The 12,569-nt window shown below is 49.8% G+C and overlaps 1 protein-coding gene across 1 annotated transcript in view; it reads left to right on the top strand.

The window, feature by feature from the left end:
- Positions 1-4: 4 nt before the first annotated feature.
- LOC144487740 (GMP reductase 2-like) overlaps positions 5-12,569 on the top strand; it is a gene marked incomplete at its 5' end in the record, with an annotated part of 126,219 nt that continues 113,654 nt past the window's right edge. Inside the window, 4 exons of the mRNA XM_078205811.1 lie at positions 5-76; positions 3,188-3,361; positions 6,446-6,527; positions 8,508-8,614. Coding sequence (XP_078061937.1) covers positions 5-76; positions 3,188-3,361; positions 6,446-6,527; positions 8,508-8,614 — 435 coding nt within the window. The remainder of the gene's footprint in view (positions 77-3,187; positions 3,362-6,445; positions 6,528-8,507; positions 8,615-12,569) is intronic.

Genomic DNA, 12,569 nt, shown 5'->3' with positions numbered 1-12,569 from the left:
CTTCACTGCCATTCACAAGCACTACACGTTGGAGCAATGGAAGGAGTTTGCCTGCAATAACCCGGACTGTTTGCAGGTGAGGGGGCGATTGGCAGCTTATAGAGGAAGGGGTAGGAGTGCGAGGAGCGTTGGCGGGGGGGGGGGTGGGGGAGGTGTGCAGGGTGGAGGCGGCCGTGAATGGGACGGGTGGGTGTGCCAGAGCCAGGGGTGAGGGTGGGTTTAGTTCGGAGTTCAGAAGCAGCTGGGGGACATGCATGGAAGGGGAGACAGCGGAGACCGTGGGAAGGTATGGGTGGGGTGGGGTAGGGTGGGGTGGGGAGGGTAATGGAGGACGTAATGTGACATAGCAGGTCATTGTTGAGGACAGGGTGGGTATTGGTCTGGTCAACCTTCTCTGAACTTACATCTTTCCTTCAATAAGGAGACTGATACTGTCCACAATACTCCAGATGTGGCCCCACCAACACTATCCACACTGCTCCAGATGTGGCCTCACCAATACTGTCCACAATACTCCAGATGTGGCCTCACCAATACTGTCCACAATACTCCAGACGTGGCCTCACCAATACTGTCCACAATACTCCAGATGTGGCCTCACCAATACTGTCCACAATACTCCAGATGTGGCCTCACCAATACTGTCCTCAATACTCCAGGTGTGGTCTCACGAATACTGTCCACAACGCTCCAGATGTGGTCTCACCAACACTATCCACACTGCTCCAGATGTGGCCTCACCAATACTGTCCACAATACTCCAGATGTGGTCTCACCAATACTGTCCACAATACTCCAGATGTGGTCTCACCAATACTGTCCACAATACTCCAGATGTGGTCTCACCAATACTGTCCACAATACTCCAGATGTGGTCTCACCAATACTATCCACAGTACTCCAGATGTGGTCTCACCAATACTGTCCACAATACCCCAGATGTGGCCTCACCAATACTGTCCTCAATACTCCAGGTGTGGTCTCACCAATACTGTCCACAACACTCCAGATGTGGTCTCACCAACACTATCCACACTGCTCCAGATGTGGCCTCACCAATACTGTCCACAATACTCCAGATGTGGCCTCACCAATACTGTCCTCAATACTCCAGATGTGGTCTCACCAATACTGTCCACAATACTCCAGATGTGGCCTCACCAATACTGTCCACAATACTCCAGGTGTGGCCTCACCAACACTATCCACAATACTCCAGATGTGGTCTCACCAATACTGTCCACAATACTCCAGATGTGGTCTCACCAATACTGTCCACAATACTCCAGATCAGGCCTCACCAATACTGTCCACAATACTCCAGATGTGGCCTCACCAATACTGTCCACAATACTCCAGATGTGGCCTCACCAATACTGTCCACAATACTCCAGATGTGGTGTCACCAATACTGTCCACAATACTCCAGATGTGGCGTCACCAATACTGTCCACAATACTCCAGATGTGGTTCTCGCTAACACTATCCACAATACTCCAGGTGTGGTCTCATAAGAACATAAGAAATAGGAGCAGGAGTAGGCCATCTAGCCCCTCGAGCCTGCCCCGCCATTCAACAAGATCATGGCTGATCTGAGGCGAATCAGTTCCACTTACCCGCCTGATCCCTATAACCCCTAATTCCCTTACCGATCAGGAATCCACCTATCCGTGATTTAAACATATTCAACCAGGTGGCCTCCACCACTTCAATGGGCAGAGAATTCCAGAGATTCACCACCCTCTGAGAGAAAAAGTTCCTCCTCAACTCTGTCCTAAACTGACCCCCCTTTTGAGGCTGTGCCCTCCAGATCTGGTTTCCCTTCTAAGTGGAAAGAATCTCTCCACCTCTACCCTATCCAGCCCCTTCATTATCTCACCAATACTGTCCACAATACTCCAGATGTGGTTTCTCCAATATTGTTCACCAATGGAGGCAGGGTCAGGGACCCGGGTTTGATTCCCAGCTTGGGTCACTGTCTGTGTGAAGTCTGCACGTTCTCACCGTGTCTGCATGGGTTTCCTCTGGAAGCTCCGGTTTCCTCCCACAGTGTGAAAGACGCGCGGGTTCAGCGGATTGACCATGCTAAATTGCCTCTGAGTGTCCATGATGTGTAGGTTAAGGGATTATGGGGTAATTACATGAGGTTATGGGAATAGGGTGGATGTTGTCAGAGAGTCAGTGCAGACCCGATGGGCCGAATGGCCTCCTGCACTTTAGGGATTCTATGAATGTACTGAAGTCTAACCTCCCGACTTGTGAATTCAATTCCTCTCTTTCTCTGTGCTCTCTCTCCCTGCGTCCCCCCCTGCATCCCTACCCCCCTCCCTGCGTCCCTCTCCCCCCCTCCCTGCGTCCCTCTCCCCCCCCTCCCCGCGTCCCTCTCCTCCTGCGTCCCTCCCCCCTGAATCCCTCCCTGCACCCCTCTCCCCCCTCCCCGCGTCCCTCTCCCCCCACTCCCTGCGTCCCGCTCCCCCCCTCCCTGCGTCCCTCTCCCCGCATCCCTCTCCCCCCTCCCCGCGTCCCTCTCCCCCTCTCCCCGCGCCCTCCCCCTCCCTCCCCGCATCCCTCCCCCTCCCTCCCCGCGTCCCTTCCCCTCCCTCCCTGCATCCCTCTCCCCCCCTCCCCGCGTCCCTCTCCCCCTCTCCCCGCATCCCTCTCTCCCCCTCCCCGCGTCCCTCTCCCCCTCTCCCCGCGTCCCTCTCCCCCCCTCCCCGCGTCCCTCCCCCTCCCTCCCTGCGTCCCTCCCCCTCCCTCCCTGCGTCCCTTCCCCTCCCTCCCTGCGTCCCTCCCCCTCCCTCCCTGCGTCCCTCCCCCTCCCTCCCTGTGTCCCTCCCCCCTTCCTCCCTGCATCCTTCCCCCCTCCCTGCGTCCCCCCCGCTCCCTCCCTGCGTCCCCCCCGCTCCCTCCCTGCGTCCCCCCCGCTCCCTCCCTGCGTCCCTCCCTCTCCCTCCCTGCGTCCCCCCCGCTCCCTCCCTGCGTCCCCCTTGCTCCTTCCCTGCGTCCCCCCCGCTCCCTCCCTGCGTCCCCCCCGCTCCCTCCCTGCGTCCCCCCCGCTCCCTCCCTGCGTCCCCCCCCGCTCCCTCCCTGCGTCCCCCCCGCTCCCTCCCTGCGTCCCCCCCGCTCCCTCCCTGCGTCCCCCTTGCTCCTTCCCTGCGTCCCCTCTCGCTCTCTCTCTGTCCCATAGAACATCGCAGCAAGTGCTGGCACCAGCCCCAGCGACCTGGAGAAGCTGACGTCAGTTCTGGAACTCCTGCCCGACATTCACTACATCTGCCTGGATGTGGCCAATGGCTACTCGGAACACTTTGTGGAGTTTGTGAAGGACGTGAGGAAGAAGTTTCCAGATCACACCATCATGGTTAGCGGCGGTAGGGGGGGAATGGAGATTTGGGTGTGGGTGCAAAGCTGGCGAAAACTGTCCCCACTCCTTCTGGCGCCTTCAGCCGCTTCAGAATGTTCCAGGACGCTCGGACCCAGTCGCACAGCAAGATCCCACGGGCAGCGACCCAGTCACAATCAGATTGTCCAATTTTATTTCCTTTCAATAAGAACTCTCCAAACTGCACCCGCTCGTCACTCTCCTTACGACTGTTGCCCCGTGACCTTTATGTTTTACCCCTGGAGGACAGTGTAGAGGGAGCTTTACTCTGTGTCTAACCCCGTGCTGTACCTCTCCGGGGAGTGTTTGATGGGGACAGTGTAGAGGGAGCTTTACTCTGTATCTAACCCCGTGCTGTACCTGTCCTGGGAGTGTTTGATGGGGACAGTGTAGAGGGAGCTTTACTCTGTATCTAATCCCGTGCTGTACCTGCCTGGGAGTGTTTGATGGGAGACAGTGTAGACGGAGCTTTACTCTGTATCTAACCCCGTGCTGTACCTGTCCTGGGAGTGTTTGATGGGGGTCAGTGTAGAGGGAGCTTTACTCTGTATCTAATCCCATGCTGTACCTGTCCTGGGAGGGTTTGATGGGGGACAGTGTAGAGGGAGCTTTACTCTGTATCTAATCCCGTGCTGTACCTGTCCTGGGAGTGTTTGATGGGGGGACAGTGTAGAGGGAGCTTTACTCTGTATCAAACCCCGTGCTGTACCTGTCCTGGGAGTGTTTGATGGGGACAGTGTAGATGGAGTTTTACTCTGTATCTAACCCCGTGCTCTACCTGTGCTGGGAGTGTTTGATGGGGGACAGTGTAGAGGGAGCTTTACTCTGTATCTAATCCCGTGCTGTACCTGTCCTGGGAGTGTTTGATGGGGGACAGTGTAGAGGGAGCTTTACTCTGTATCTAACGCCGTGCTGTACCTGTCCTGGGAGTGTTTGATGGGGGACAGTGTAGAGGGAGCTTTGCACTGTATCTAATCCCGTGCTGTACCTGTCCTGGGAGTGTTTGATGGGGGACAGTGTAGAGGGAGCTTTACTCTGTATCTAATCCCGTGCTGTACCTGTCCTGGGAGTGTTTGATGGGGAAAGTGCAGAGGGAGCTTTACTCTGTATCTAATCCCGTGCTGTACCTGTCCTGGAAGTGTTTGATGGGGGACAGTGTAGAGGGAGCTTTACTCGGTATCTAGCCCCATGGTGTATCTGTCCTGGGAGTGTTTGATGGAGGACAGTGTAGAGGGAGCTTTACTCTGTATCTAACCCCGTGCTGTACATGACCTGGGAGTGTTTGATGGGGGACAGTTTAGAGGGAGCTTTACTCTGTATCTAACCCCATGGTGTATCTGTCCTGGGAGTGTTTGATGGAGGACAGTGTAGAGGGTGCTTTACTCTGTATCTAACCCCGTGCTGTACCTGTCCTGGGAGTGTTTGATGGAGGACAGTGTAGAGGGAGCTTTACACTGTATCTAATCCCGTGCTGTACCTGTCCTGGGAGTGTTTGATGGGGAAAGTGCAGAGGGAGCTTTACTCTGTATCTAACCCCGTGCTGTACCTGTCCTGGGAGTGTTTGATGGGGGACAGTGTAGAGGGAGCTTTACACTGTATCTAATCCCGTGCTGTACCTGTCCTGGGAGTGTTTGATGGGGACAGTGTAGAGGGAGCTTTACTCTGTATCTAACCCCGCGCTGTACCTGTCCTGGGTGTGTTTGATGGAGGACAGTGTAGAGGGAGCTTTACTCTGTATCTAACCCCGCGCTGTACCTGTCCTGGGTGTGTTTGATGGAGGACAGTGTAGAGGGAGCTTTACTCTGTATCTAACCCCGTGCTGTACCTGTCCTGGGAGTGTTTGATGGGGGACAGTGTAGAGGGAGCTTTACTCTGTATCTAACCCCGTGCTGTACCTGTCCTGGGAGTGTTTGATGGGGACAGTGTAGAGGGAGCTTTACTCTGTATCTAACCCCGTGCTGTAGCTGTCCTGGGAGTGTTTGATGGGGGACAGTGTAGAGGGAGCTTTACTCTGTATCTAACCCCGTGCTGTACCTGTCCTGGGAGTGTTTGATGGGGACAGTGTAGAGGGAGCTTTACTCTGTATCTAACCCCGTGCTGCACCTGTCCTGGGAGTGTTTGATGGGGGACAGTGTAGAGGGAGCTTTACTCTGTATCTAACCCCATGGTGTACCTGTCCTGGGAGTGTTTGATGGGGGACAGTGTTGAGGTAAGGATGGGTGAAATCGAAACCAGGCCACTCACCAGTGACTGAAGCTGTTTTCTCTGGTTGCTGATGTTCTGTTTCCTATCTCACGGACCTGAGTTTAAAGTGGATGGAAACTATTTCACAGGCGCTGCCCCAGCTTTCTGCCAGGTTTCAGAAATTTGCCAGTGAGTAACCTGGGGATGAAGTGGAAATGGTCGAGAACTTCAAGTTTCTAAGTGTCCAGATCACCAACAACCTGTCCTGGTCCCCCCCATGCCGACGCTATAGTTAAGAAAGCCCCACCAATGCCTCTACTTTCTCTGGAGGCTAAGGAAATTTGGTATGTCAGCTGCGACTCTCACCAACTTTTACCGATGCACGATAGAAAGCATTCTTTCTGGTTGTATCACAGCTCGGTATGGCTCCTGCTCTGCCCAAGACCACAAGAAACTACAAAGGGTCGGTAGCCCAGCCCATCACACAAACCAGACTCCCACATCCATTGACTCTGTCTACACTTCCCGCTACCTCGGGGAAAAGCAGCCAGCATAATCAAGGACCCCACGCACCCCGGACATTCTCTCTTCCACCTTCTTCCGTCGGGAAAAAGATACAAAAGTCTGAGGTTACGTACCAACCGACTCAAGAACAGCTTCTTCCCTGCTGCTGTCAGACTTTTGAATGGACTTACCTTGCATTAAGTTGATCTTTCTCTACACCCTAGCTATGACTGTAACACTACATTCTGCACTCTCTCCTTCTCTATGAACGGTATGCTATATCTATAGCGCGCAAGAAACAATACTTTTCACTGTATCCCAGTACATGTGACAATAATAAATCAAATCAAATGTCATGTGGTTCATCTCCTGCAGGCTGGGAACGTGGTGACGGGGGAGATGGTGGAGGAGCTGATCCTGGCTGGTGCCGATATCATCAAAGTGGGGATCGGACCAGGTGAATAGCATCGAGACTGTTCCGGGACTGGTTCGTCAGAATCGTGCGACCGCACCCGACATGTACCGGGAAAGTGAGACTGTGCAGGAGGGGTGCAACAGGATAAAGAGACTGTGTATGGGATGGGTGTATCAGGATTGTGGGACTGTACCAGGAGAGTTTGTCTGTACGAGAAGGGTGTACCAGGAATGTGTGACTGCATGGGAGAGGTGTACCTGGAATGTGTGACTGTACAGATGGACCAGGATTGCGGGACTTTACAGGAGGGATGTACTAGGAATGTGTGACTGTACGGCAGGGCTGTATCAGGATTGTGTGAGACTTCAGGGGTGAATGGTGAATGGTCATTCGGCATTGACAGAAGGGATTTGTGTATCTTTCGAGTAGCCTGTTCACGCAGCCAGTCCCCTGATTCTCAGAGCTCGAGACCCAGCGAATCTGATTGAAGAATCTTCTCAAAAACAGAACAAAGGAAATGATTCAGCAACAAATACCTCAATGGCATTGTTTGTGTGTGTGTGTAAATCAATGTGTGTGTAAATCAATGTGTGTGTAAATCAATGTGTGTGTAAATCAATGTGTGTGTAAGTCTATGTGTGTGTAAATCTATGTGTGTGTGTGTAAGTCTATGTTTGTGTGTGTAAATCTATGTGTGTGTGTGTAAGTCTATGTTTGTGTGTGTAAATCTATGTGTGTGTAAATCTATGTGTGTGTGTGTGTAAGTCTATGTTTGTGTGTGTAAGTCGATGTTTGTGTGTGTAAATCTATGTGTGTGTGTGTGTAAATCTATGTGTGTGTAAATCTATGTGTGTGTGTGTGTGTAAGTCTATGTTTGTGTGTAAATCTATGTGTGTGTGTGTGTAAGTCTATGTGTGTGTAAATCTATGTGTGTGTAAATCTATGTGTGTGTGTGTGTGTAAGTCTATGTTTGTGTGTGTAAATCTATGTGTGTGTGTGTCAGTCTATGTTTGTGTGTGTCAGTCTGTATGTGCGTGTGTGTGTCTCAACCTGTGTGTCTGTGTGAGAGTCCATGCACACACACACGAACACACACAAAAGTGGACACAAAGACACACACACACAAATGTATTTATATACACACACACACACACAAACAATGCCATTGAGGTATTTGTTGCTGAATCATTTCCTTTGTTCTGTTTTTGAGGAGATTCTTCAATCAGATTCGCTGGGTCTCGAGCTCTGAGAATCAGGGGACTGACTGCGTGAACAGGCTACTCGAAAGATACACAAGTCCCTTCTGTCAATGCCGAATGACCATTCACCATTCATCCCTGAAGTCTCACATAATCCTGATACAGCCCTGCCATACAGTCAGGCTTCCTGATACACTCATCCCGCACAGTCACAGCTTCCTGGTACACCCATCCTGTACAGTCACAGGTTCCTGGTACACCCATCCTGTACAGTCACAGGTTCCTGGTACACCCATCCTGTACAGTCACAGCTTCCTGGTACACCCATCCCGTACAGTCACAGCTTCCTGGTACACCCATCCTGTACAGTCACAGCTTCCTGGTACACCCATCCTGTACAGTCACAGCTTCCTGGTACACCCATCCCGTACAGTCACAGTTTCCTGGTACACCCATCCCGTACAGTCACAGTTTCCTGGTACACCCATCCCGTACAGTCACAGCATCCTGGTACACCCATCCTGTACAGTCACAGTTTCCTGGTACACCCATCCCGTACAGTCACAGCTTCCTGGTACACCCATCCTGTACACTCACAGCTTCCTGGTACACCCATCCCGGACAGTCACAGCTTCCTGTGTGTACCAGTCGTACGTGTGTGCGCGCAAGTGTGTGTGTGTGCAAGCGTGTCAGTCCACCTGTGTTTGTGTGGTTGTGTGTTGTGTGTCAGTCTGTGTGTGTGTGTCAGTCTGTGTGTGTGTGTGTGTTGCGTTACAGTGGGCTGACCTTCCACTCTAATCAAAGTGTGCCCCTGTCTCCATAGGTTCGGTGTGCACGACCCGGATTAAGACAGGGGTGGGATACCCACAGCTGAGCGCTGTCATCGAGTGTGCAGATGCAGCCCACGGCCTCAAAGGTCACATCATGTCGGTGAGCAGGCAGAGTGTCACATTCACTGCCCTGTCACAGAAGAAGGCAGCTTGTACCGCAGAGCCCCCCGACACTTGAAAACCCACTCCAATTCAATCCCTGCCAACTCCTGCACCAGTCACAGAACTACTCTCACTTCTCTCCCTGTATGGAACACCCCTTCATTACCCGAACTCCTCGATTAGATTCCAGTCTGTAACTCACTCCCGGGTATCTGTTATTCTATATATAAACCACCCCGAACCCCTCGATTAGATTCCAGTCTGTAACTCACTCCCGGGTATCTGTTATTCTATATATAAACCACCTGAACCCCTCGATTAGATTCCAGTCTGTAACTCACCCCCGGGTATCTGTTATTCTATATATAAACCACCTGAACCCCTCGATTAGATTCCAGTCTGTAACTCACTCCCGGGTATCTGTTATTCTATATATAAACCACCCCGAACCCCTCGATTAGATTCCAGTCTGTAACTCACTCCCGGGTATCTGTTATTCTATATATAAACCACCCCGAACCCCTCGATTAGATTCCAGTCTGTAACTCACTCCCAGGTATCTGTTATTCGATATATAAACCACCCCGAACCCCTCGATTAGATTCCAGTCTGTAACTCACTCCCAGGTATCTGTTATTCGATATATAAACCACCCCGAACTCCTCGATTATATTCCAGTCTGTAACTCACTCCCGGGTATCTGTTATTCTATATATAAACCACCCCGAACCCCTCGATTAGATTCCAGTCTGTAACTCACTCCCAGGTATCTGTTATTCTATATATAAACCACCCCGAACCCCTCCATTAGATTCCAGTCTGTAACTCACTCCCGGGTATCTGTTATTCGATATATAAACCACCCCGAACCCCTCGATTAGATTCCAGTCTGTAACTCACTCCCGGGTATCTGTTATTCGATATATAAACCACCCCGAACCCCTCGATTAGATTCCAGTCTGTAACTCACTCCCGGGTATCTGTTATTCGATATATAAACCACCCCGAACCCCTCGATTAGATTCCAGTCTGTAACTCACTCCCGGGTATCTGTTATTCTATACATAAACCACCCAAACCCCTCGATTAGATTCCAGTCTGTAACTCACTCCCAGGTTTCTGTTATTCAATATATAAACCACCCGAACCCCTCGATTAGATTCCAGTCTGTAACTCACTCCCGGGTATCTGTTATTCTATATATAAACGACCGAACCCCTCGATTAGATTCCAGTCTGTAACTCACTCCCGGGTATCTGTTATTCTATATATAAACGACCGAACCCTCGATTAGATTCCAGTCTGTAACTCACTCCCAGGTTTCTGTTATTCTATATATAAACCACCCAAACCCCTCGATTAGATTCCAGTCTGTAACTCACTCCCGGGTATCTGTTATTCTATAGATAAACCACCTGAACACCTCGATTAGATTCCAGTCTGTAACTCACTCCCGGGTATCTGTTATTCGATATATAAACGACCGAACCCCTCGATTAGATTCCAGTCTGTAACTCACTCCCGGGTATCTTTTATTCTATATATAAACGACCGAACCCCTCGATTAGATTCCAGTCTGTAACTCACTCCCAGGTTTCTGTTATTCAATATATAAACCACCCGAACCCCTCAATTAGATTCCAGTCTGTAACTCAGTCCCGGGTATCTGTTATTCTATATATAAACCACCCGAACCCCTCAATTAGATTCCAGTCTGTAACTCACTCCCGGGTATCTGTTATTCTATATATACACCACCTGAACCCCTCGATTAGATTCCAGTCTGTAACTCACTCCCGGGTATCTGTTATTCTATATATACACCACCTGAACCCCTCGATTAGATTCCAGTCTGTAACTCACTCTCGGATATCTGTTATTCTATATATGAACCACCCCGAACCCCTCGATTGGATTCCAGTCTGTAACTCACTCCCGGGTATCTGTTATTCTATAGATAAACCACCTGAACACCTCGATTAGATTCCAGTCTGTAACTCACTCCCGGGTATCTGTTATTCTATATGTAAACCACTCGAACCCCTCGATTAGATTCCAGTCTGTTACTCACTCCCGGGTATCTGTTATTCTATATATAAACCACCCGAACCCCTCGATTAGATTCCAGTCTGTAACTCACTCCCGGGTATCTGTTATTCTATATATAAACCACCCGAACCCCTCGATTAGATTCCAGTCTGTAACTCACTCCCGGGTATCTGTTATTCTATATATAAACCACCCAAACCCCTCGATTAGATTCCAGTCTGTAACTCACACCCGGGTATCTGTTATTCTATATATAAACCACCCGAACCCGATTAGATTCCAGTCTGTAACTCACATCCAGGTTTCTGTTATTCTATATATAAACCACCCTGAACCCCTCGATTAGATTCCAGTCTGTAACTCACTCCCGGGTATCTGTTATTCTATATATAAACCAGCCGAACCCCTCGATTAGATTCCAGTCTGTAACTCTCTCCCAAGTATTTGTAATTCTATATATAAACTACCTCGAACCCCTCGATTAGATTCCAGTCTGTAACTCACTCCCGGGTATCTGTTATTCTCTATATAAACCACCCAAACCCCTCGATTAGATTCCAGTCTGTAACTCACTCCCAGGTATTTCTAATTCTATATATAAACCACCCTGAACCCCTCGATTAGATTCCAGTCTGTAACTCACTCCCGGGTATCTGTTATTCTATATATAAACCACCCCGAACCCCTCGATTAGATTCCAGTCTGTAACTCACTCCCGGGTATCTGTTATTCTATAAATAAACCACCCAAATCCCTCGATTAGATTCCAGTCTGTAACTCACTCCCAGGTATTTGTAATTCAATATATAAACCACCCTGAACCCCTCGATTAGATTCCAGTCTGTAACTCGCTCCCGGGTATCCGTTATTCTATGTAAAATGCACCCCGAAACCCTCGGTTAGATTCCAGTCTGTAACTCACTCCCGGGTGTCTGTTATTCTATATATAAACCACCCGAACCCCTCGATTAGATTCCAGTCTGTAACTCACTCCCGGGTATCTGTTATTCTATATATAAACCACCCGAACCCCTCGATTAGATTCCAGTCTGTAACTCACTCCCGGTATCTGTTATTCTATATATAAACCACCCTGAACCCCTCGATTAGATTCCAGTCTGTAACTCACTCCCGGTTTTCTGTTATTCGATATATGCTTCACCCTGAACCCCTCGATTAGATTCCAGTGTGTAACTCACTCCCGGTATCTGTTATTCAATATATAAACCACCCTGAACCCCTCGATTAGATTCCAGTCTGTAACTCACTCCCGGGTATCTGTTATTCTATATATAAACCACCCGAATCCCTCGATTAGATTCCAGTCTGTAACTCACTCCCGGAGTGTCTGTTATTCTATATATAAACCACCTGAACCCCTCGATTAGATTCCTGTCTGTAACTCACTCCCGGGTTTCTGCTGTTCTCTGTACAAACCACTCAAACCCGTTAATTAGATTCCAGTCTGTGACACACTCCCAGTTATCTGTTATTCCAGATATAAACCACCCTGAACCTCATTATCAGATTGCGGTCTGCAACTCACTCCTGGGTATATTTTATTCAATATATCAACGACCCGAACCCCTCGATCAGATTCCAGTCTGTAACTCACTCCCAGGGATCTGTTATTTTATATGTTAACCACCCCGAACCCCTCGATTCCAGTCTGTAACTCACTCCTGGATATCTGTTATTCTATATATTAACCCCCACAACCAACGATTAGATTCCAGTCTGTAACTCACTTCCAGTTATCTGTCATTCTATATATAAACCACCCAAACCCCTCGATTAGATTCCAGTCTGTAACTCACTCCCGGGTATCTGTTATTCTATATATAAACCACCCTGAACCCCTCGATTAGATTCCAGTCTGTAACTCACTCCCGGTTTTCTGTTAT

This window comes from Mustelus asterias, unplaced genomic scaffold, assembly GCF_964213995.1.
Source record: "Mustelus asterias unplaced genomic scaffold, sMusAst1.hap1.1 HAP1_SCAFFOLD_1012, whole genome shotgun sequence".
In the NCBI taxonomy this organism is placed as follows: Eukaryota; Metazoa; Chordata; class Chondrichthyes; order Carcharhiniformes; family Triakidae; genus Mustelus; species Mustelus asterias.
This window is presented reverse-complemented; position numbering and strand designations above follow the sequence as displayed.